Below are 24,162 nucleotides of genomic sequence, written 5' to 3' on the forward strand. Positions count from 1 at the left end.
AATTAATTAACTGCATCAATATTGGAGATAACCATATTCACATTTACCAATCAATTGATTGACGATTGAATGTTATCTTGAATTTGATCGGTAGAAGTCATTTGGAAAGATATTACGCACATATTTCATATTTGAATTAAATATCTTTGCAGAATATTTTAACTAGCAATAATAAACTACACTTCATTAAGAAAATATTTTTTTTTAAATGATATATTGCTGAATAAAGTATTTTACATTGATTTCATCATTTTTATATCTGATCTTGACAATTTTAAAGGTTATAATTTTTAATTGAACTCACTCACAACTATTTGTTGTTAAATATTTTCTCCAAATATTGTTCTCATTTTACCAATTCAAATCGAGCGGTCTTTACTATTTTACTTTATAACGCGATCTGGCAACCTCTTCCCTTTGTTTCATCCCTGGAATGAGGGTTGCCTCTGCTTCAAATAAGTGGCGCGAAATTTCAACATATCGTCAGATATAAATAATGGACAAAATCTCATCGGTTGTTCGTTAAAACCCCCTTTTCTATATTCTTACGGTCAGTTCAGTCCGTGAAATTTAATATACTAAAATTTACGTGACTCCTGTTCCAAAGAAAATCCACTGAACATTATTAGAAACATTAAAAGTTATTTGTGAATAAAAATCGGAGTTGTACCTAATAAAAATCTTTAATATATGTAAATTTAAGCATGTAAGCACTTGTTACTTTTTGAAAAGCACCCGCTGTGCTGAGTGACCGCACTTTGCTCGGCAAGTGTGGTATTTTTTAGTACTTTTCGGCGCTTAGCGCGTGCGGTCACACAAACGCCAAGTACGTGTCCAAAATCATGAATCGAAAGTAAATGAACAATGTTGCTGATGCGAAACGCAAATGCTCGCTAAACTCGTGAAATTGGGATTCGGAATCGCAGGTGCGAAATCACACGGTTGGGGAAATCGGATTCAGATGCACTCCGTCGGCGAAGCGCAAAACAACTGAGCACGCAACAACAAAAACAGTGACAGCCGATAGGAACAGCAACAGTCATCACAATAGCAACACTCAAATCAAAACACAATGACAACACGCACAGTGCAGAGGAATCTCTGGGCCTCTGCTGCGGTTGTCCTGGTCCTGCTCCTGGTGTGGACGGACACCACTGGAGGCTACTTCGCAGCCATCGATGAGGCGGAGACGAGCAAAAACTGCTTCTGCGAGGTGGGTTAATATTCGGATTATTGCACACAGTAACGGTAAAATTTATTCTTGATTTAAGCCATTCAAAAATAGGCATTTAAAACATATTAAGAAGATGATTTCATCATTATTTGCTTAACCTTTAACAATCCCTACTTAGATCATAGAAAATGGCTTTTAAAATTGTAGTTATTTGTGCACAGTGATAGAGAGTTAATTACAGTATGTGTATAGTACTAATCTAACAAGAGATCATAATTGTATATACCTACTATTGCCACCTCAACTGTATGATATTTATATTCTTCGCAGTTGGAGGGATCTATAAACGACTGCAGCTGTGATGTGGACACGGTGGACCACTTTAACAACATGAAGATCTATCCGCGACTGCAGAGCCTGCTGGTCAAGAACTTCTTCCGCTTCTACAAGGTGAACCTGCGGCAGGAGTGTCCCTTCTGGCCGGATGACAGTCGCTGTGCGATGCGCTTCTGCCAGGTGGAGAACTGCGAGGAGCAAGCGATTCCCCAGGGCATCAAGGACAAGGGAGAGCACAAGGAGAAGGCCGCGTTTAAAGTAAGTTTCTGCGTATTTCTATTAACGAACTATCGTCTACCCTACGCCCCTTATCTCATTCATTCTTTTGCCAAAATCGCTGGTACTCCACTATCTACCCGAGCACTCAATGGGTTTGCAGGTGATTTATTTTTATTCGAATGTCTGCGCCTCCACAAGAATCAACCGCATCCGTAATCTTCAAGCGAGCCTACGTACACTGTTAATGATGTGGCCTTTGATTTGTTTTGAAATGCTGACGTGGTCTTCACATCTCATCAAGCGTTCTCCCGCCCCTTTTTAATTGTCGATCTATTTACTTATCTAAAATATTGATCACTACTTAACAGACTATACCCTACAGTTAAATAATATAGTTCATAAATTCTATAACCCAGAATGAGAATGAAGTTTGTTTGTTTTTAAAGATAACACAAAACAAAAAAATGCAGTTCAATATAGGTATGTTTTAAACAGTAGAGGTTCTTATCTTCATAAACAAAAAACAATTTATACTCGTACTTTGCAAAAAGAAACAAAATCATATTATCAACCAGATACCTTATTAACATCTATACGTATAATTATTTCTACCGATAATGCCGTTCAAGAATGTATTGATATATTCCTGAAAAGCGTTATCAGTTTCTTTAAAGATTACTTAACTTACTTAATCAATGAAATAATGACTGACTTAAAACTTTAGCTTATTTGTTTGCACAACTGGCTCACCTCACCTTACTGACTTCCTCATCTGGATCTTGTATTTACAGTACACGCGCGAGGCGCAAGTTGGGGGCTCAGCCTGCTCGGATGGAGAGGATTTCGATAGCTCTCTGGGTTTCCTGGACACGAGCATCAGTGATCAGGCGCATCGAGAATTCGAGCTGTGGGCGAAACACGACGAGGCGGAAGAGGACTTTTGCATTGTAGATGATCATGAGGAGGGCTCCCAGTATGTGGATTTGCTCCTAAATCCCGAGCGGTACACTGGCTATAAAGGCGAGTCGGCACATCGCATCTGGAAGAGCATCTATCTGGAGAACTGCTTCGGTGGCAACAACGAGACGGCTAAAAAGTTCTCTAACTACGTGCCTCATTTGGACCTGCGAGATGTGTGCTTGGAGCAGCGTGCCTTTTATCGCATTATTTCTGGCCTCCACTCTAGTATCAATATTCATCTGTGCTCCAAATACCTGCTGTCAGAGTCGAAGGACTTCCTGGATCCGCAGGGAATCTGGGGACCCAACGTAAAGGAGTTTAAGCGACGCTTTAGTCCAGAAACCACAGGCGGTGAGGGTCCTCATTGGCTGCGCAACCTCTACTTCATCTATCTGATAGAACTGCGTGCCTTGGCAAAGGCTGCTCCGTATCTGCGGCGGGAAGATTACTACACAGGCATCGCGGAGGAGGATGATGAGGTTAAACTAGCCATCAACGATATGCTGAGTGTTATAGAGTGAGTAAAGGAATCTCCTTTCTTCTTACAAAGTTTTAATTCAGCTTCTTTTTGCAGAAATTTCCAATCCCACTTCGACGAGAACGCCCTCTTCAGTAATGGAATCGCTTCCATTAAGTTCAAGCACGACTACAAGGAAAAGTTCCGAAACATATCCCGCATCATGAGCTGCGTGGGCTGCGACAAGTGCAAACTGTGGGGGAAGCTGCAGACACAGGGATTGGGTACTGCTTTAAAGATTCTCTACTCAGAGAAGCTCAATCTGGCAACGGAAAGCGGGTTGTGGGACAAGCCGCACATCGAAGCGGATCCCATCTTCAGGCTGTCACGAACAGAGATTGTAGCTCTATTTAATGCGTTTGGCAGGTGCGTTTAAAATGATAAAATTGCTTTTCTAAATTTATAACTATACATTTGCTTGCAGACTATCCAACAGTATATACGAGATGGAGAACTTCCGGCGCGTGCTGAGGTAACCCATCCAGACTGGACTAACCGAGCGACGAGCCGGATCTCATTCGCCCCACATGAGCAGTTAGTTAATTCATACGCACATCGCTGGGGCTGCATCGCTGGGCTTCCTACTGAATGCGGTTTCCCTCCCATAGTTCGTAACAATTTACCGGCCAGAGGCTAGCAACCCCAGGATAGCTGCTTCCCTGTACATACAAACTATTACCCTAGGCTACTTGTACTTTAGCGCACCGTATCACCCTAAAAAAACAAATGACAAAAAATAGCCCATGCAGGATGCAGGTGTTTATTGTAAGTTAGCATAGTATTTATTGTATCTGGAGGAGTTTGTGAGCGGAACTTAATGAGCAAGTAAACGCATTGTGCAATACCACGACCTTACGACACAAGGCCCAAAAATAAACTTCTGTCTGTTTTGAAACAACCTCTCTAACGTCTCCATCGATACGGGTCCTAGCAACCGAGTTGTTTGCCTTTCCAGCTGTCGGCTTTTGTGACATTTACAAACTGCTATCCAGTCGATCGACATTTGATTGCTCTTGTGACTATATTTTCTGTGCGAAATGGTGCTTCTTCAGGTGAAACGCGGAGACGAGGTTATCTTCCTCTATGAGACAAGCGTTAAGGAGAAGACCGATACTGTGCTTCGCGAGCTTGTGGCTCTGTACAATGGTCAACTGAAGATTCAGCGTGTCTGCATGGAGATTGAGGAGCTGGCCGAACATGGGACCATGGTGCCGCCTGAAATGATTGGCCTGAACGAGGAACAGAGGGAGGAGCTCAAGCTTAAGGATGTCTGGGCGGAGAAGTGCATCCCGTCTGGTGGTTTCACTATCAACAAGGATCCGCTCCTTCGCCGGAACGGACAGCAGCCAACTGAGGCGATGCAAAAGGTCCTGGCCGGTGCCATGACCGACGCCAAGGCAATGGTGGATAGGGTAAAGTATTGGATATGTCCTTTTCTGCTCGAAGTTAATCCATAGAATTGTTTTTGCTAACTGGTTACCAACATTCCTTCTAGCGCTTGGCTAAATCCTCAAAAACACTGACCCTAAAGATGGTTGAGGAGGCGTTGAACCTTCTGCGTGGTGGTGTCACTATTGTATATCCCATGCAATTGCCGCCTCACGACTCCATACGCATGGAGTTCACCAATACCGAGGATCTGACTGGCACCCAGGCCTCCAAGGAGGTCATCGAACCCTCCAAGGCTCAGTTCTGGTTTGCGGGACACCAGATGCTGATGGGGAAGCTAATGAGCGACTATTTGGGTCACAACGACAAGACCAAGGTGGCTTTCCCTTTGATATAATATATACTTCCTCCATAACCCATCCTAATACTTAACCAGGTGGTCGTGAAGCTGAATCAACTTGGTGAAGGACCACCGGGACGCGAAGCCGTGATCTCCGATCCCTTGCGTCGCCAGATGATGGCCGAGGCCTTTCGCCGCCAGGAGGAACTCAAGGTAGGACCTATGCTTTGTAGAGAGAATTCCAAATGGTGTTTTATTTGCTATAATTCGAGTATAAGTATATCAGATATAAGTAGGTACTATTGCTCCACCGGTTAAACTAGTTTAAGAAATCGCTGAATATTGCATAGCTACAAAGTCGAGAGTTAAGGCGAGTCGGATGCCTATATCCTTGGTCTGTCCTGGTGTTTTCTTCTTTGGTTTCGTTCAGCAGATGTCAGTTGGTTTATGCTATATACTCTATATAAATGCAACTTTGTCTAAGGCGCATCTGCTGCAACGGATAAAGTGGGGATCGGGTATATAAAGCTCGGCCATCCCATCCGTTGTTCATCTGGGAGCTATATGTCCAGTATTTATATATGTGTGATTATCCTTTTTCAACCAAGAAAAGTAAAGATCCGTTTCATTAATCTGTTAGTTGTTGTAAAAGTTGTATAAATGCGCTGAGTAGAATTTAAATTCAGTTCCCCTTGTACAATGCACAGGTCCTTAAAGATTGGTGCTGTTTTGTATCCTTTTTTCGATGCAGTTAATCCGCTTATAGTATGACTAATGGTTTCTCGGGAACATCGCACGTAGTTGCCTTCTCCTGGTCCTGGTCGAAGAGCTGATCACTGGGTCCCGAATCCCCGGCGGGGCTGATTGGTATCAGCGACTTGGTGCTGCCGATTAGCTCATGGTTGTCCAGCGGAAGTCCGTGGTCCGATAGTTCTTGACCATCCACCGCTTGGTGCTCCAGGTCAACTACATCGTCGTCCGTATCATACATCTGATCCTGCTGCTTGTTCGCTACTCCTGGGCCAAAGGGCCCATCATTATCCGAGTCATCGCCGGCACAAACACAGCGCATCTTGGCATCGTCACCCACCTGAAAAAAAGATAGAAGTATTATATAGTAATTCAAATGATTTCTTCTCGAAGTAAGCCACCCACCTTGACGGATTTGGTGATGATACATAACGATATAGAGGAGATCACGAAGAGCACAATGGGCACAATCAGCGAGACTAGAAGCTCCCTGTAAACCTTGTCCAAATCGTAGCGTGCAACCACAAACTCCACATTCGAGTCCTGGGAGAGGTAATAGAAACGTCAGGTAAACTGATACCCAGAACTGGAATTCAAATGGAGTTTAATTCCCCACAAACCTTGTTATAGTAGCACTGGTAGCGTGACTGGGCGGTATTGTTATCGCCATCGTTGCCATAGCGAGCCACAAAGTCCTTGCACTCCCCACGCAGTGTGTTCACGCAGCCCTCCAGGTTGATGAACAGTTTCTTCCAGCTGTAGATGGTCAGGTTGGCCTGGTTGGGCAGGTACCTCTGCTCGGGATCCACCGACCTGGTGCTGTTCTCATAGATGGCCCAGAACTGGGTGAAGTTCATGAAGGGAGCGGGCAAGGTGTCATGTTCCAGGAGGGTTCCATTTATGCAGTCCGTGGCACTTTCGGAATTACAGATTGTAAGCTAAATGATGCTTTTGATGCCTTTGGACTTACGTGATGCGATTGTCCGACTCTTTTGTGACAGTGGCGCAGTTGGTCAACAGGTTGCCATCATCCTCTTTCCAGAACTCAAAGGGTTCGATACGCACGCCGTGCTCGGATCCTCGGGCCTGGTTGAAAGCCACTGCGTTCTCACAATCGGCTGCAATAAGATTGTCCTCCTAAAAAGGATTATGGATTTTACTTCCATTTTACATATTTATCTTTATCCTTATATCCAGCTTACATGCATAATAAGCGTGTTCACATTGGTAGTTGTTATCTTGGAACAGTAGCGATCGCAGCTGAAGGGCTTTTTGATCTTGGTGCAGTGCACCCCGTGACATTCGAAGAATCCATTCAGCTTGGTGTTATCCTTCTGCGAATTGACCGTAAGTCCATCGGCTTTGTGGTGACACAAGAAGAACTCCGACATATTCTTGCAGTGTCCTGCGATGAAAAGCAATCAGTTAATGAAAATTCACAGAGGGGGTCTCCAGTACGGAACCTACCATTGGAGCAGTTGAAGACGCCTCTGATGTTGTTGCAGGCGGTGCCGTTGTTGCAATTGAACTTGTTCAGCCGACTCAGGTCAATCTGTGGGAAGAGAACAAAGAAGGATAATGGTCATTTGATGATCGTTAAACTCTCGTGGCGCCAAGTGGCTATTAAAATGGAGGGCCAAATACTTGGCGCGCCTCATCGCCTTTCCACCAAAAGTGGATGAAGCAAAGAATGAGTCATGGCAGAATATTTCCTATAGCAGGATGCCCAAGACGATGACGTCTTCTATTAGTTTGCCTTAGTTTAAGGCAGTGCTACAGTTGGTCACAAAAGTTAACCTGAGGAACTCACCATGGCGCACGATGTGTTGGTCACTCGGGTGCAGTTGTTCAGCTGGATATCGGTGCCGTTGCGACGCACTATTGAGTGGATCTGGGGGCAGAAGCCACTGGTCTTGGTCAGGCACCACTCTCCGCAGGATGCCCAGGGGCAGTTGTTGGGCATCTGGCGATCCACCGTCTGGCACATGACGGGATCCAGCTCGAAGCCGGACTTGAAGGCCCTAGAAACAATACGAAGATATGAGTGGGTTATGGTTTATAGAGGGGGCTATAAATCAGATACCCACTTCAGGGAGGGCGAGTAGATGGCCACGCTCAGGTAGACGATGGACACGCAGGATAGCACCATGGTCAGCTGGCACAGGCAGATGGCGCGACAGATGCGCGCATCCTGTTCGGGAATCACCCGCGGCTTGTCCTTGCGCCGCCCCATTTATCCACCTGGTCGTGGTTCCTGGGTGTGGGTTTCAGTACCTAGTGCTCGGCTAATTTACGACTTGTTGATTTGGTGGCCCACTTCCGGCCCTGCTCCTCCTGCCCAATGCTGTCCTATGTATTGTCACCCTGCGCCGTTCTCAAGGTGATTCCTTTTGGGTTTGGTGGGTGGTGGTTGCTCTGGTGGGTGGGTGGTTTGTTTGCGGTGGTGGTGGGTGTGTGGCTTGTGCCGTTCTATTTTAGTTAGCTTGGCTCATTGGAATTTAAAATTACTCGGACGTGTGGGGTAGCGATATGTGGAATGTCAGGTGGGGATCTGGGACGTCTTATGTTCAAGCGCCGCCAAGGCGAGATTCAACCAGTTAAGGACTTGTTCAATTCGTTCTTCATTTGCGGACGGAGTTGCCACCTAAATCACACTGAGCTTCCAGGGTTGCGACTCACCCTTTCACGCATTTTATTGGAACGTTTGTTTTCGTTTATGCACACGCGAGTTGACACTTTTCATGAAACGCAGTGCGTGAAAAGTGCATCGCATAAACACAATAAATGTTTGATGGATGAGTTCTGATGGCTTGAAGGCGCCTATTTGGGCGATTTTCGCACGTCCACTCCCGACGGCAACAGAGTCCTGACTGAATCCCGGAGCGGAAGGAGTGCGGATAGCCAGGACTGCCAAAGGACACTGCGCACTTTTACTTTTTCGAAAGCGAAAGCGAAAGCGAAAGTGGAGGGGCCCAGGCCAAAACAAACCCTTGAGTGAAATGGAAAAACCGGGACAGGGATGGAGCCAGCTCCACAAACGGTTCCGAATCCTGGAAAGCACGCCTGCGCCTGGAGAGTATGCCCTCCACCTCGTTTGTCCTCGTTTCGCGCTACTCTCTCCCCGAATTTCGTAAATGAAAACAGCTTTGGGTTTTGTTTAGCATTTCTCCACATTTGTTTTGGTTTCTTTCATTTTTGAATTGTTTATTAAATAGGCCGTTAGCTGGTTTAATTTGTTTATTGATAAAGACACGTTAAGTAAAAAATTTTAATCGTTTTGCATTCAAATTGGTTTGTTCTTCGGTTTGGTTTGTATGATTTAAAAAATTCTCATAAGCAACGTGCGTTATATCGGTTCTGCTAAGCTATATGTATACGTATATATCTATATATATATATATATGTCTATATATATACTGTTATAATCCGTTTAGATGTTGGTTTTTACATAAGATCGTTAAAACTATTTCAAAAATGTTGAGAGTGTCCCAATGTGAGCGTGTGTGAGTGAATAATTTGGTTCCGCTGCTTATCCCCAATGGATTGTATCTGGTATCTTGTGGTAAATCTATCTTTCTGGGTTTATTTCGTTCTGGAGTTGGTACCGCCCCGTTTCTATGAATCTTCGCCGTGTCTTGGAGCGGCCTGGAGCGGATTCGGTTCTATACAATTGTTTGTTTGATTGGTTTCTTTGGTTTTCGCTTCCGTTTTAGTTAGTTTTACGAATTTACTTAATATTTTTATGACTACTATCACAATTTGTTGAAAACAAGCGACTCATTAATTGGTATTGGTATTATCTCTGTGAAAATCGAAGTCGAGATTGGAGCATCGCTGCCGCCTCCAAAAAAGCCATTGAAGCAACCAAATTTCCATATAACTAGCATAACAATATGATGGCAAAGTGTATGTTAACAAATCTCTTGAGCGCACAAATGTTTAATAAAATGGCTGAGAAAAAGTTACTCCTTCGGCGATGCTCCACTTGATTTATATATATATATATATCGTCCGATGTGATGGCAAATGGAATTCTATATGCTTGTATATATATATATATCTAGGTAAGCTATGTGTGGTACAGACTACAAAGTTGAATTTGCTATTTGTTAAGGGCGTTAACTAATATTATTTTTGCTAGTATTCCATATCATCATCTTCGTCACTGTGACACAGAAGTTTGCTAGAATTGGAATGCGATTGGAACAGATTTCTTAATCAATGCTAGTCAGATAAAAGCGTTATATAATATGCTAAATATATTGGGATAAACGGATCATGCCATTCTAGCTAGAATCGAAATTAACAAACATTCATTATAGATCAAAAGAAAAGCATGCAAAACATTTTCTTAAGGCATTCTAGTATAAGATCGTTAAAACTTGAGGGTATTCGATATGTTATTATATCATTATAGATTAGAGAAAAAGGGGAATGCTGCGATCCCGAGTGTTAACTAAGTATTGTTTTAGCCTGAAAGAAACCTTTTGTTTTTATTTGTATTGCTTGAGCCTAGACCTTTAATATTTTGAGTATATTTCTTGTGAGTTTTGATTGTATTTCTTCTTGTTTTTTGAGTGATCGTGTTTATAAACCATACAAAATTCCTTTCGAATGGTATTTTGGTTTTGTGCGATTAAGAAAACAAGACTACCATTGGGAATATTAAGAAAGGCAGTAATTGCTAAGGACACTTCAGAGTAACAATTTGTATTGGGCTTCAAATAGATGCGGGTGTTTTGTTTTTTCAGTGGACTAGCTAGGACTGGGTGCCACACAATATGTGCAAGATAACTGGATCGAGGGATCCGGGGATTATAGCAGATACCATCGCACTTAACCTATCACAATACATTTCGGGGGTCAAAGGTCGGGCACTCGCGCTTGATTAGATCATATTCAAAATACATTCAAGGACAACGACTTTTCCGTGTTACATTTCATGCAGTTAACGATCCTGAAAGTAATATAGAGTAGTAAAGAGAAGATAACAAAAGCTAATGGAGTACAAAGGCTTTTGGGAAGTAAATAAACTGGGAAACTAAGAGGTACATTCATGGTTTGACTTATGGATCTGGCCAATTTCTTAACGATTAACAAAATGAAGAAGTTACAATCATAGGAGGATACGGCATGACAAAACAGCTTTTTTTTTGGTTCTCGACCACATCTTCATACAAGGCACAATGAGTACATGGTCCATGGATCTGGGTGAGTGTCTACTACAATATACAGATACGGATACGGATACGAATACGGGGGATTCAAATTTGCCAAACTTTTCGCAATGAATGAGAACAAGATGCGGGACAGCTGGTACGGAATAGCACTCACTCTTCCTTGGTCGGGAACTTCTCGGCGTAGACCCGCGAGGATTTGTTGCATGCCTTCTCGCAGCAGGGGCAGTACCAATAGCTGAGCACCCCGATCGAGATGGCGAAGAGCACGTTCGGTATGATCAGCGACAGGATCAGGTGGTACAGGTTGTTCTCCCACGAGTACCGACCGATGACCACCTCCGGATACGCCCTGCTGTAGTAGCAGGGAAAGGGCTCTCCGATGTGCGAGAACCTGGTGAGGATCAGGGTTAGGAATCTCGTAGTCATGGCAACTATCCATATGCAAACTCACCCATATTGCCTGGCAAATATACTGCAATTGGTCGTGGGTGGATAGCCACAACCCTCTGAGTTGATCAGAAACTTGGTGTAGCTCACATCCCAGTTGACCGTGTCTAGGTCCCGAGGATTGCGCTCCCATTCGCTGAACGGGATGCGCGTATAGTTGACAAACAACTGATGGCACCTGGGATAAGAGGAGTTAGTATGTAGATATAATCAGGCATATCAAACACTCACTTGGTGAGTGATGAGGTGCAGCCCTCGCGGCAGGAGCTCCAGCTGCAGTTCTTGATGCCCTCCGCGTAGATGTGGTCGATGACGATGCAGGTCACCGGCACTGGATCATAGTCGGCTATGATCGTTGAGATGGCGGGGTCCACGACGAAGGGTATCAGGAAGAGGAATGTGAACACCGACAAAATGGCAGTCGTACCTGGGGAATTTGAAGAATGTGGGTTAGGATATCCAAGAAGTTAAGTTAGCATGCCATTCGTAATCTTACCAAGGCACACGGAGGTATAGAACTTTGCCTTCTCGAGCAGCGTGTCCATCTCGATCTCCTCGCGCTTGGCCTTGATGGCGTCCACGCATCCGCTCCCCGGTCGCACCGGGGATTGGCAGGCGGAGCGCATCGAACCGGATGCGGATCCGCATCCCGATCCCGCCGAGCCGCACCGGCTGCTGTTCAGGCTGATCTTGCTGGCGGAGAGCGTCTGCGCCGAGAGCGTCGGACTCGCCGGCATCGACGTGGTCGTGGTCAGCGTGGAGCTCTTCTTCATGGCGGAGAAATACGGTTCCCTTAGTTTTGTTTCGGGTGTGGGTGTGGGTGTGGGTTCGTGTGGGGTGCTTAGTTTGTAGTTGGATCGGTAAAATCCTTTAAAATGAACACCGCTAACATTCGCGCTTCTACAACAATTAAGATCTTCCTTAGCCTAATCTTCTAACGATCTCCTGCCCATCTGCCTTATTTTTATAGCCGAAATGGAAAATGTATTTCTTATTTTGTATTCTTTGTATATTGAATAGTTTTGGTTTTTATTTTTTTGTTTTTTGCTTTGTTATCTAAATTAATGCTTATTATGTTTTTATGTTAGCCTTGTGGGGTTAACTTATTTTGCTTTGACTTTTATCGACTAGTTGTCGTTTCGAGATTTTTCTTTAGATTTTTGATCACGCATCCCTCACTCTAAGCCATTTTTGAATTTCTCTGCCCTCTCTCCCGGCGACTGAACCTTGTTCTATATATCTTTTATATCTTCAGCCGATTCTGGTGTGGTGTGTGTTGTCGTGGGTGTATCTCTGTGTGTGTGTGTGATTGTGTGCCGTGCATGTGGATGTGCGTGTGTGCGTTTATTCCCTAGATAAAACTAAGTTCCATAATTGCAATAACTTTAAATATAACCTCGCTCCTTAATCTCCTGCTATCCTACAAGTCCTGCAGCCTCTGGCTCTATTCCAAAAAACCAAAACCCAAATTAATCCTGAACTAAACAGTCGAAAAATATACTAATATTGTCTTCAGATCTGCCGATCGTCGTTATCTTGAGAATGTCAAGCGCCTCGCATGGGATACCGGATTTTGGTGTCGGTCTGTGAGATTCAGTTTGTCCTGGTTAGCTCAGTAGTGTCCTTGCAAGCCTCTGAGGTGTGGTCCGTGTCTCTGTTTCTTTCTGTGTGTTGGGGTGTCGGAGTGTCAAAAGTTCGATGGAAGGATTACAAAGAATTTCAAGTTGCTCGATTGTGTTCCTGACTTCAGCTGGTGCCCAACTCCAATTATTGCAAAGCGAAGACTCCCGTCTGGTGTGTCGGACTGTCTTCCTGGAGCAGAGGAATGCCTGAAAGATATAGTGTACTACATGTTAGTATAAAGCACTATAGATATTAAGGGGAAATTAGGAAACTACCTAAGTATCAGAATTTAAATGGTGTTGGATTATTTGAATAGAACTATACTAATTGCTCTTCTAAAAAGGAGTTAGGATGGGTATAGTCTTTATATAGCACCTGACTAATATTCCTTCGGTTCTAGTATCTAATGATACATCTAGACTGTTCTACTTTTTTTGGAATTCGAAACAAGGGGTATTGAAAATAGAGACCTAGAACACCTGGTAGACCTTTCACATGTGGGCTACCGCGAAGACTGCAAGTCATCAGAGAGAATTCATTATAAAGACAAGATGTCCAGATATTAGAGTAGCGAAATATAGAGCTTACGTGACGGATCTCATAGGGCCATAACCTCATCGCCGCCGCCCCCGCCCATGTCGCCGTTGGTGGGTGCGCCCACGTTGTTCTTGTTCAGAACCGTCTCCGTGTCCACACATCCCTTGAACCGCATCTTGGCATCGTCGCCCACGTAGACGGTGGTCTGGCACATGATCAGGATGGAGCACGAGACCACGAACAGAACCGATGGCACCACCGAGGCGAACACAAACTGGCGATAGGTGACCTCCAGGTCGAAACGGGCCACCACCACGTCCTTCTTTCCGGGCGAATAGAAGCACGGGAAGCGGGCCCGGGCATTGTGGTCACTGCCATCGCGTCCGAAGTCCTTAAGGAACTCCTTGCACTCGTCCATCAGGGTGTTCACACACCCCTCCAGGTTGATCATCAGCTTGGACTCGTTGGAAATGGTGAGATCCACATCGGGTGGTGCTATTTCCGGCACCGGAGTGGCCACCGACACGTGCAGGTGGCTCAGATATGTGAAGTTGGTCAGATCGCTGAGCATGTTGGTCTCCAGCGTGGAGCCATTGATGCAGTCCACCGCATCCACCTGGTCCGAGGTGTGCCTGATGAAGTAGCACGATGTCATGGCCACATTTTCGCTGGACTCGTTCCACACCTCCTCCAGAGTTTCGGCATTGATGGCATTCTGGCACTGCGACAGGTAGACCTTGTCCCCGCTGAGGACCACCACGTTCTTGTTCCGTGTGGGGATGTCCACGCACCTCCGGTCACAGTTGTAGGGAGTCCGGATCTTCCGGCAGGTGCCTCGACTGCAGGAGTACAGCCCGCTGATGTCCATGCAGTTGATCTTTCCCCGCCTGCCAGAACACTTGACTGGTGCATCACTGTTGTGGAAGATGCACTCGAAGGCATCCGTGATGTTTAGACACTGGCCAGCGGTGCAATTGAAGGTACCCGTCAGATTCTTGCACTCATCATTGATGCACCTGGCCTTGTCCGCCCGATCCTGGTCGATCCCATAGCACGTTTTATTGGCCGAGTTGGTGCAGTTCTGGAATATGAGATTGCTGCCATTGCTGCGCAGATTAACGTAGATCTGGATGCAGGCTCCGGAAGTCTTGCTCAAGCACCACTCGCCACAACTGCCCCACTCGCAGTTGTCCTTGTTCACCGCACGCGTGGTGGTGCACATCACCGGCGTGGGATCGATGCCACTTTTGAAGGCCCTGGTGGAGGGCATGTATATGGCCACCGTGAGGTAGACCAGAGCCACCGAGCTGAGCACCAGGGTCATCTGGCAGATGCATATGGTGCCGCATATTCGCGTGTCCTGCGGTGGAACCACCAGGTCCTCAACGGGCACCTTTTTCTTGCCCATTTCTCAGCGCGCGACTACCCTGTAATTCCAAGTAGCAAGTGGGTGGTGGTCACTGGTGCCTCCTCTGGTTAATCCCTGTGCTGGTTAATCCCTCGCGTGCTATCCAATCCAATTAGAAGCTCGTCATGTCGGTTTTTAGTCTATCGATTTAGCTGCAAAGCTGCGTGGGCGGTGTTGTATGTTGTGCGGTTATATAACCCTGCGTAGGTTGAGATTTTCCTCCGACTTTTCAATGGGTCCACAAAAAAGGGAAAATTGGTTGCTCTGCAGGCTGCGCACGTTTCCAGCTGGAGGACACGTTCCTTGGATAGGCCACAAACCTATCGATTTTTGGCTAGCTGACCCCACAGAAATTCACTTTAATCACTGGGCCCATCCATACGTTGGTTGCATCACGTGCCAGTGGATTTTCCTGTCGATTTGGAGGTAGAATTCACACAGTTCCAGGAATTCCGCTTCTTTGCACAATTATCTGGCTATTATTGGGATTTATAATTTATGTACAATTATTTGTTAATTCTTGAGCAGTGCTGTTTTGTGGTAATTATTTTTTCCCTTCGAGTTGCTGGCAGCTGGTGGCTCGTGACCCAAGGCTTTCTGCTCCGCACTGGCGACTGCATTCGGCTCGGCTCTGGGTCTCCGGATTTCACAGCTCTCTAGCGCTCCAGCTCTCCGGCTTCTCCTCACTGACCGCCGACAACATGGCACACATCGTGGCGGGTCTCGTGGAATTCGCTACTCTCCGCTTTTGGCATAAATCTCGGCTCTGCGCGCGCACTTTTATTGCAAAATCAATAGTTCCGCATTCACATATTGCTGAAAAGAGCAGGCCACCCCTGCTGCTCCCTGAATAGCCCGCTCTCCCGCTTCCCTGCCCACAGACGCCAAGTTGGCTCCGCTCGGGCCATTCCCATTCCCTGCCAGCGTTTCCATTGATTAAGTCGGCCTCCACATGGCCAAGAGTGCAAGTGCACCGAGTGCGCCATGTGCGGGGACTTTGTGTTTTTGCTCTAGTTATGGTCAACCACCGGGCACGCCCCCTTCCACATTAAGGCGAAAATACAATAACCCTATTCCGATGCATCGTTCTAAAAATAACATAAATTGCACTTCCGAAATGAAACATTTTCATAGTAAACAAACTAAACTATATAATAGGAAAACATAATTCTGAATAACAAAACAAAAAAAAATGAAGACAAATTTAATATTTAAGCTAATATATGAACTATAGATTTCGGGAAAAGCTTAATGGGGCGTAAACTTATAAATTTGCAACTTATTTGATTTTCAATATTTTTATAAACTAATAATAAGTAAGCGAACAGAAAAATAATACGAAAAAATTGTTCTATATTTGCCAATAACTAAATCACAAATACAATGACTGATTAGTAAATTATCTACACTACGGAAAAATAGGTAAAGAGTAATCTGGCTACAAAAATCGCTCATGTGGCAAGTTTGTTAGAAATAAATTGCAATAGTTGGATTTTTGGGTGGAATACATAGCTTATGCTTTGTAAAAAACATAAAGAATATGGTGATCAAAGATATTGAGCTATAAACAACAATAAAATGTACAGTGAAAGTTTACATCCGGAGGTTAATGTGGTTAGTTTGGAAATAGTGGGGCGTATCTGGGTCTTGGATAGCCGTAGCCCAACCTTGTCCACGTGCTGCCAGTATTGAAGTACATATAGGGTTTTGGCGAAGCCACTGCCTCCGTGGTATCACCGACTGTGTGTGATGTGGCCTAAGATCCGGAAATCCGCGGAAGAAGCAACCGCCAGAGATTAGCTAGGTGGGAGATTCCTATGTGGGTCGTCCTTATCCCTCCTTGATGGGATTTCCCCAGGACGAGGCAATGATCCGAATGGTGTTTCCATTGAGTTTCGGCCCCAGCAGTGGATTCAGTTGCGCCAAATAGCAGCACAGCCAGAAAAGCCAGCAGACGACGGCGGTCAAAAGGAAAATACAGCGCACCAGGTCATCATGCGGTTGCTTGGTGAACAGGATGGGTCCGTACTTGGCCACCACCGCCCAGAAGATGGTGAAGAAGATGATCGTCAGTAAAACTTCCATGGTTGTTGCTTATTTTCTCCACTTTCCTTTATTTACGTCAAATTAAATTCTTTTTTTATCAATCATCTGTGCTGGCGGAAATCTACTAACGCGTCTCACCAAAATCCGCACATGGCGCCCGTTGCCTAACACTAGCGCACTGAATCTCTTTCAACACTGGCCAACAGTTGGTTTCGCGGCTTAATTTTATTACTTAAATTAATTATTGTTAACCTTAATGGATCTCGAATTTTACATAACTTTTTTGCAAAAACAATAGCAACATTTTTTTTTTTTAAATGTACAATTTGTAAGCGTAATTTTCGCCATTTAATAGAATTACATATATGTAAATTTAATAAATCCACTTTAATTATAATTTTTTTAGGTCTCAACGTTTATCCAAGGATATTTATATATCCGTTTATGTAAAAAACTTTAATTGTCTAGCTATTATTATAATAGGTAATCGTTATGGGTTAACCTTTTTTAATATTCACAACTTGATATAGTTGTTTTTAGGTTTCACACACCATAACTGAATACCTATATCTACATCCTTGATGATTCCTTCACAAGCCTATTAAAATTTTATGTCTAATAGTGAATGACGGGATCTAAGAATGACGCATTTCATAAGTGTTTGGGGGTTTGGATTGGATTACAAATATAGGATTCGATGCATGGTGATTACAGGGTATCACACGATAGGCTGCAATGGCTCTTCTACCAACAAAACCACTGAACATGCTCCACTTTGGTTTTATCACGGACCAAATGGAATAATCAATGGCCGCAGGGAGAACTTCTAGTTGCATGCCAATCAATGAAAAGTGCGCTTGGAAGTAGGCAATGATTTTGAGGGTCATCGAAGGATCAAACATTCGATGATTACCATTTTGAGTTTCTCGGTCAGTACTCACATGTAAATTAAGGATGTTTCAGCTCCGAGTGTTGAGGTTTATTTACGTTCCTGCTACTGGGGCACGCACACACGTGGGGAAAGGGGTTGGTGGTCGTGGGGGCTGGTTAACCACACCAATACACTTGCAGCAATCGCAGTCACAGTCACAGTTGCACACAGTGTGCCATCAAAATCGTTTCATAACCCGCACATGGCTCACTCTTCGACGGAACTCTACGGTTTATTGGACCTTCTTTTTGATCCTTAGCTAAGCAAGTGCCACAATTGCTGCGTTTCTGCACTTTTCCACCATTTCCCCGTGGCTGGGCGAGCCGAGAAAATTCCAAACAGGAGAACTCGTTACGTTTCCCTGCTGTTTATGCCACTTCTGAGTTCTGGCACTTCTCAGCTTTCGCCCATCGGAGCCCTCTCTTTCTGGCGGGGATCGCTGGGCGCCTGCGCCGACTGGCTTTACGTCATCGCTGGCCGCTGTTGCTCCCAGCTGGAGAAAGGAAGAGAGAGAGAGAGCTTTAGCCAGTGATGCCGAGAAGTGAAAGGTCCGCGAAAAGTTATTATTTTAGCTAAAAGTTCTTAAGCAATTATTGCCAAATGTTCATTAACGGTTTTTTTTCTAACGAAATTGTTGAAAGTTGAAGGATAGTATTTCCTCTCCAACCTTATTGTGCATAGTGGCGCCCGAGCAGGGACCATACTCCTTTTCCGTATGCAATAAGAATTGCCCTTTTAAACTTAATAGCTAACGGTTATCAAAGCAGCGGAATCTAGCAAGTTATCAGCCAAATGGGCAACGCTGGACTGGAGCTTGTCGGCGGTGCAGGAGAAAGCTCCGCTCCGAAGCTCCAGTTGGACGTGGGCCCTTAATTCCGCTGCAGCGTTGCCAGTGGCAGGCAGTCCTTTCGCTGAAGAGTTCAGCCGTCGTGTTGTCGCCTTGCTCCTTTTTTTGGTTGTCGCCGTCGTCGTTGTCGTCGCCGTCGTAGTTGTCGTTGTCGTTGTTGGTCTGTCTCTGTATTGTTGCCACTAAAGAAAGGCAAGAGGAACCGAAAATGCCACGAAAGAAAATGTGGAGCGTGAATGTGACAATTGTTCAGCGTTAGCAACTTTTGACCCCGTGCGCAATCAGGTCACCATTGTTCCATGGTAAACAGTGGTAGCCCAAAGAACAGCGAATGTGTGCTGCTGATTTGTGATTGAAAATGCGTAATCCTCGTTCCGTTGTCATCGTGTTCACCGCGTAACCTGAACCTTGAGTAAACACACACAGGCGCAACTCGGACACTTACAAACACATACACGCTCACAAACGGGAGCACGCAACTCTACGTCACAAGAACTGGAAAGAGGTGTGGGGCGGTGGGGGGAGAGGCTTAGAAGTGAAGAGGCCCCAACCGAAATACCTGAAAATTGTAACTCAACTACATTTAATTGATCTCCAAGAGAAGGTGGGGGGAAGGGTCCCAGCAAGGTGGTTCTTATAAATCTTTTTATATGGTGCCTCCTAAAAAATCGTTTCGTGCTAGGCACAAGAAGTTGGCTCTGCTCTAGCCCACTCACTCACTCCTTTGGGAGGTCCTTTGCCGCATAATTTCGATTGGAGCTGGCACTCTGCCCCTCTCTTTCTCTTTTACAGCCCCCCTCGTTCCTAAGACTCTCTGTGTCAATGTGTGTGTGTGTGTAAGGGGGAGGGGGAGAGCCTACTTGCATGTGCACAGTCTGTTTCCAGTTCGTGTGAGCTGGTATGTGTGTGAGTGAAAGCGTGCCAAATGAATTGAAAATTACATGTGGCTCCACTCTGTCTCCCCCATTCCCCTTCCGCCCCTCTGACCCCCTCGTCACCCCGCAAATGCATCGAAGGAGTTTTATTATTTAAACACGACGAGTGCGAGTTGAGCTCATTGGTGCCGTGCCGCGTGTTTCCGTTTCGTAACACTCGGGGTTACATAAATATAGCCGTCGTCACCTTTGTGTGCTTTAAAAATATACACGAATTAACGGCAAAGCGCGGCCTAACGGTATTTTAAAACGCACTCACACTCTCTTACAGCCTTTGTGAACTGCACGTGGCAAGGATAGCAAGGAGAAGAAGAGAAGGAAAGAGCATGCTGGAGAGAGAAGAAGAGCGCTAGGAATAGCCAAGCAAAGCAAAAAAGTGAACAAGACAAACAAAACTGTCCGTCCAGCATTCGTTTTTCTACACACATTTCGAAAGAATGTAAATGTAAAGTGAAGAAAAACAGAGAGTAAGAGAGAGAGACCTCAAAACTGGCCATTGGCAGGCCAAACACATACACAGGCACACCAAGCACACAGGACACACAGGCCACACACGACACACACGCACGAGCATCCAGCGCTTTGCCGCAGTCATAAAATAATCAAGAAGCAGCTAAATCAGGCAAAAGCAAGACGACTGCAACGTGCTGATGTTGACGAAACATCTCCATTGGGACGAATAAAGCAATTAGTAAAGGTTCACGATTGTTGCCACCACACTGCCAGGAGGCGGAGGAGGAGGAAGCTGGAGGGGATTAAGGATGCGGGATACGTGGGACTCGCACTCGGACTCCGTGGAGTATTTAGCCTAATCGAGTGAAGCGATGCCGTTGAACTGGAGCACAAAGATGCAGGACCCTCCCTGCAAAGGTCAGCTATGTGCGAGATAACGGGACACCGGACAGCCAGGCAACCAAAGCGAAAGAAGCAAAAGCAGAAGCAACAGCAAAAGCAAACGAAACGAGAAATCGAACTCTCCCTGTGATATAACTTGCACCGTAATCGTAATCTAGCTATTAGTTATCGTTATCGATCAGTAATCGCCGCAATTGTAAGCTAAGTTATCGCACTTATCGCCGCTCTGCTCCGCCGCCGCCACCGCCAGACCTGCGCCTAAAAAACTAATAATATTAATAAAATTAAATAATACCATAATATATAGTAGACTTCAAACCCGACCAAAATCGAGCTAAAACATGGGAGACGAGCAGGACAAACGCACCGGCAAGGAGAAGCTGCTCTTCTACACCACCGCCTTCTTCATCCTGCTGGGCACATTCAGCCTGTTCGCCTTCCTCTTCCTGGTGCCCTTCGTCATCGAGCCCGCCTTCACCACGATCTTCATGCAGTTCGAGGAGGTTCCGGCGCTCTGCGAGACGTACGACACGGAGATCTACTACGGGGCCAAGAACTGTTCGTGGTCGTCCTGCCGCGAGGGCTGCACAAAGGACATCTACACGTGCACCCAGATTCGGGTGAACTACCGCCTCAATCTATATAACTTCACCGATGAGTTCAACTTCACGGAGTACCACATCAATCTCAAGGAGTCGGAGCGCATCCTGCCGCCCGTCAAGCGAACAGATCGCTATGAGAGAGCTCTGAGGAGCGACTACGAGTACGATAATCTGGGTGGTGGCACCGGCCTGGACATCGACCTAGGCGGCGGGCGGCTGGAACAGCTCAATTTTGGGGATGCCGACGGCTCCAATGGCTACCTCATTGAGGATTCGGAGGACACGCGCGGTTTGAGTGCCTCGGGTACCCTCATTCCGGACGAGCGGAGGCCTTTCGACGAGATCTCCGAGCTGAACGAGGGCCTGATGGGGAACCGCTCCATGTACTACTATGTGGGAGCCAGGCTCTTCCCGAATGTAAAGGGCTGTGGCTACCCGCCAATGCTCAACTGTACCATCTGGCTAAAGAGGTACACCAAGATCGGCATGAAGTTCCCCTGCTACTACTCCAAGGTGGACCCGAGTCTGGTCATCAGCGACCTAGACTACTGGCAGAACACCCTAAACTTGGTCTACTCGATGGCCATTCCAATACCCTCGTTCATCATATCGGTGATTTATCTTACGTATGCCTACTTCAAGATATACAACGAGGATGAGGAGACGGCGCCGCTGGACAAGAACGCCGAGGACATGGACATCGATGATATCGATGCCGTGGACGACAGCGATGGTGCTGTCCTGGCGGACAATGTGGCCGGTAGCCAAATCATTAACATGGACTCCACCACCAACGACAGTTGTCTGGAGGGTGTCCTGCCCAACGGCGGTCCCGGCATGACCGCCTCCATATCGCAGGGTGGCTCCGTCACCACGCCGGGTCCGTACATCGCGCAGAGCCCGGCGGGCTCGCAGATGACGCCCAACTCGGAGATCAACTCGTTCGGTCACCAGCTGAAAGTCCAGATGGCCGACGAGCTATCGAGGGACTCGCTGGAGAACGGAGCTATCTCCACGTCCAATTCAGTGCAAGGGTAAGACAGGATATACATGGGGTAATCATTGAAAGTAATGGAATGGGGTTGAATAGTATATGAGGTCATATGAATCATTCAATACATTGGGTCAGACATACGGAAGGGGCTCTGTAAAAGGATTCGACAATAGGCGTTTGTTAGAAAAATAATATTACGTATACGTAAAAATATCTTGTGTTATTTTGTAGCATAAATTTATGCGCAAAATTACCAAATCATAAAACCTGTGAAATAACTTATATTTGGATTTAATCAAGATGTTAAATTTGAAACTAAAATGTATCTTTATGTTTTTTGCAGAAACTTGAGCAAGACGATGACGACGAGTATCTCAACTCCTCCTGGGCCGACAGCGGCAGTCTGAAACGTCAGGCGCATGGTCTGGAAAATGTTAGATTCCGATTCGGAAAATGAGCCGCTGCTGGACTCGTAGGCCGCCGAGCGGCCAGCCACGGACCACGGAGCAGGCGGAGATCACCGGAGCAGAGACCCAACCCAAAAAAGAACTCATGAGACAACCGTGAAGCGATACACCCCAAGTATTTCTACCCGAAACAATCGACAACAACGCAGCGAATGCGACCGAACCTGAATACCTTCAGAGCTGTTAGCGGCACCTAATGAACTATGATAGATTATATTTACCTTATGAACTAGCTACTCGGATTCACACCTACACTCACACCCACACTCACCCACATTAAGCACGCTAGATAGCCGGAGTAACTCCGGACTGCCACACCCACTCAAAATTGCAATGCACGGGCATTATAGTATGTGCACAGTATCTGATATCTGGAGGATCTTAGGCGATTGGTACAAATACAATAAACATAGGCCGCATGGACTCGAGCATGGAGTGCTATTCATATACCTAGAGGGAAAACTATAATACTTATACACGCATATACAAATATTTACTTGAATTATTTTTCTATTCGCAACAATCGTCGTCGTCTCGAGAAACACTACCCCACTACCCATTGCCCGACATCCACAATCCTAAACCCAAACTCCAAATAGAGCAAATAAAAGCAAAAGAGAACAAGGCGCGCAACTTATTTACAAATCGATAAATCGAGGCGCTGAGGTTTTTTAAATATTGTAATGCCCATTCAAGTGCTGCAAACCGTAAAGCGTAAAAACCGAAAAACAGAAATTAAACTTAACAACAAGCGGAAGCATCGTGTATTTCATTTAAACGTAATGATAAACGAAAGCAAGTCGAATGCCTATATTTGAAGTAAATTAAATTAAATTAAATTAACATTAACTTAAATTAACGTAAATTAACTAACATTGTTATCCTTCAAATTAATGCGGATAAAAACTCACAGCTTTAACTAACTGAAACGGAGGCATAAGATTTTTCTTCTACATATTTATTTTATTAAGATTATTAACGGATAGTGAATATTTATAGGTCCTACAAATGGTTCAAGCTATTCAATTAAAAACTTACAAATAAAATATTGCATTAAATCTTAATAATTTAGGTCTGAAATTAAATATAAACTAACGTTTCCTTTTTATATTACAAACAAAACCGAAAACCAAACCAAGTCATTTCTAAACTCGAAGGCGAATAATCTCGAAATCGAAATTCGATGCCTATGCGTATAGAAGCATCCGCATCCGCATCTGCATCAGCATCCGCATCCGCATCCGCATCAATAAACTGCACTTTTGCGCATATTGTATCAATGATAGGCGGCAATGAACTACACAGAAATCGTTTGTTTTTAACGACAGTTGGAAATAGTTAACGAGGGTCAAGCAATGGCAACAGAAGCGCAACTATTAGCTAATATCATGTAAAACAGACAAACAAATAACAAAATGCTACTAGAATTGAAACCAAATACATGAAAATCTCGAAATAAATACGCATTTAGCAGCCTAAGCTGTCATGGTGTTTTATTTAGGTGTTATGGATGAATTTCTGCAGCTATAAAAAACAAATAACAAAGATCTTCAATTTCATTAATGTTATTGTAAGCTCAAAATTTGGCGCCAACATTTTTGTTTA

At 45.1% G+C, this 24,162-nt stretch overlaps 7 protein-coding genes across 14 annotated transcripts; 3 read left to right on the plus strand and 4 right to left on the minus strand.

Moving 5' to 3' along the window:
* The first annotated feature begins 775 nt into the window (after positions 1–775).
* On the plus strand, positions 776–4,104 carry LOC27208679 (ero1-like protein). Its single transcript, XM_016184242.2, has 5 exons — positions 776–1,213; positions 1,505–1,768; positions 2,521–3,206; positions 3,264–3,572; positions 3,631–4,104. Exons 1-5 carry the CDS (start codon positions 1,073–1,075, stop codon positions 3,680–3,682), a joined length of 1,452 nt encoding a protein of 483 aa, XP_016030357.1. The 5' UTR covers positions 776–1,072; the 3' UTR covers positions 3,683–4,104.
* Positions 4,105–4,243: 139 nt separating this feature from the next.
* On the plus strand, positions 4,244–5,227 carry LOC6736732 (cilia- and flagella-associated protein 298). Its single transcript, XM_002083552.1, has 4 exons — positions 4,244–4,618; positions 4,702–4,971; positions 5,032–5,148; positions 5,222–5,227. Exons 1-4 carry the CDS (start codon positions 4,244–4,246, stop codon positions 5,225–5,227), a joined length of 768 nt encoding a protein of 255 aa, XP_002083588.1.
* On the minus strand, positions 5,162–8,702 carry LOC6736733. Its single transcript, XM_039293704.2, has 8 exons — positions 7,773–8,702; positions 7,496–7,706; positions 7,153–7,237; positions 6,888–7,090; positions 6,656–6,822; positions 6,306–6,600; positions 6,091–6,228; positions 5,162–6,025 (listed from the first exon to the last, which is right to left on the minus strand). Exons 1-8 carry the CDS (start codon positions 7,916–7,918, stop codon positions 5,696–5,698), a joined length of 1,575 nt encoding a protein of 524 aa, XP_039149638.1. The 5' UTR covers positions 7,919–8,702; the 3' UTR covers positions 5,162–5,695.
* A 206-nt stretch (positions 8,703–8,908) lies between these two features.
* Positions 8,909–12,330, minus strand: LOC6736734 (protein tipE). Of its 2 annotated transcripts, none has more exons than XM_002083554.4 (5): positions 11,809–12,330; positions 11,544–11,739; positions 11,317–11,490; positions 11,020–11,256; positions 8,909–9,868 (listed from the first exon to the last, which is right to left on the minus strand). In XM_002083554.4, the coding sequence occupies exons 1-5, from the start codon at positions 12,083–12,085 to the stop codon at positions 9,823–9,825; spliced, it is 930 nt and encodes a 309-aa protein (XP_002083590.1). In that variant the 5' UTR covers positions 12,086–12,330; the 3' UTR covers positions 8,909–9,822. The 2 variants fall into 2 exon arrangements, with proteins under 2 accessions (XP_002083590.1, XP_016030359.1); XM_016170232.3 differs by having other exon boundaries at positions 8,909–10,642.
* A 186-nt stretch (positions 12,331–12,516) lies between these two features.
* On the minus strand, positions 12,517–15,944 carry LOC6736735. 2 transcript variants are annotated; one of them, XR_001599777.3, is made up of 3 exons: positions 13,524–15,944; positions 13,406–13,449; positions 12,517–13,141 (listed from the first exon to the last, which is right to left on the minus strand). XR_001599777.3 is itself a non-coding variant. In XM_016170231.3 (2 exons), exon 1 carries the CDS (start codon positions 14,878–14,880, stop codon positions 13,534–13,536), a length of 1,347 nt encoding a protein of 448 aa, XP_016030360.1. In that variant the 5' UTR covers positions 14,881–15,938; the 3' UTR covers positions 12,517–13,141; positions 13,524–13,533. The 2 variants fall into 2 exon arrangements, 1 of the variants encoding a protein (XP_016030360.1); XM_016170231.3 differs by lacking the exon at positions 13,406–13,449 and having other exon boundaries at positions 13,524–15,938.
* Positions 15,945–16,213: 269 nt separating this feature from the next.
* On the minus strand, positions 16,214–17,093 carry LOC27206252 (V-type proton ATPase subunit e). The gene has a single exon (XM_016170230.3). It carries the CDS (start codon positions 16,963–16,965, stop codon positions 16,711–16,713), a length of 255 nt encoding a protein of 84 aa, XP_016030361.1. The 5' UTR covers positions 16,966–17,093; the 3' UTR covers positions 16,214–16,710.
* A 1,618-nt stretch (positions 17,094–18,711) lies between these two features.
* Positions 18,712–24,036, plus strand: LOC6736737 (protein tipE). 6 transcript variants are annotated; one of them, XM_016170830.3, is made up of 3 exons: positions 18,712–18,864; positions 19,911–22,130; positions 22,434–24,036. In XM_016170830.3, exons 2-3 carry the CDS (start codon positions 20,836–20,838, stop codon positions 22,495–22,497), a joined length of 1,359 nt encoding a protein of 452 aa, XP_016030364.1. In that variant the 5' UTR covers positions 18,712–18,864; positions 19,911–20,835; the 3' UTR covers positions 22,498–24,036. The 6 variants fall into 6 exon arrangements, with proteins under 6 accessions (XP_016030364.1, XP_016030367.2, XP_016030366.1 ...); XM_016170832.3 differs by having other exon boundaries at positions 18,715–19,116; XM_016170829.3 differs by having other exon boundaries at positions 18,715–19,066.
* The last annotated feature ends 126 nt before the right edge of the window (positions 24,037–24,162 follow it).

The sequence above is a fragment of the Drosophila simulans genome, chromosome 3L (genome assembly GCF_016746395.2).
Source record: "Drosophila simulans strain w501 chromosome 3L, Prin_Dsim_3.1, whole genome shotgun sequence".
Taxonomy (NCBI): domain Eukaryota; kingdom Metazoa; phylum Arthropoda; class Insecta; order Diptera; family Drosophilidae; genus Drosophila; species Drosophila simulans.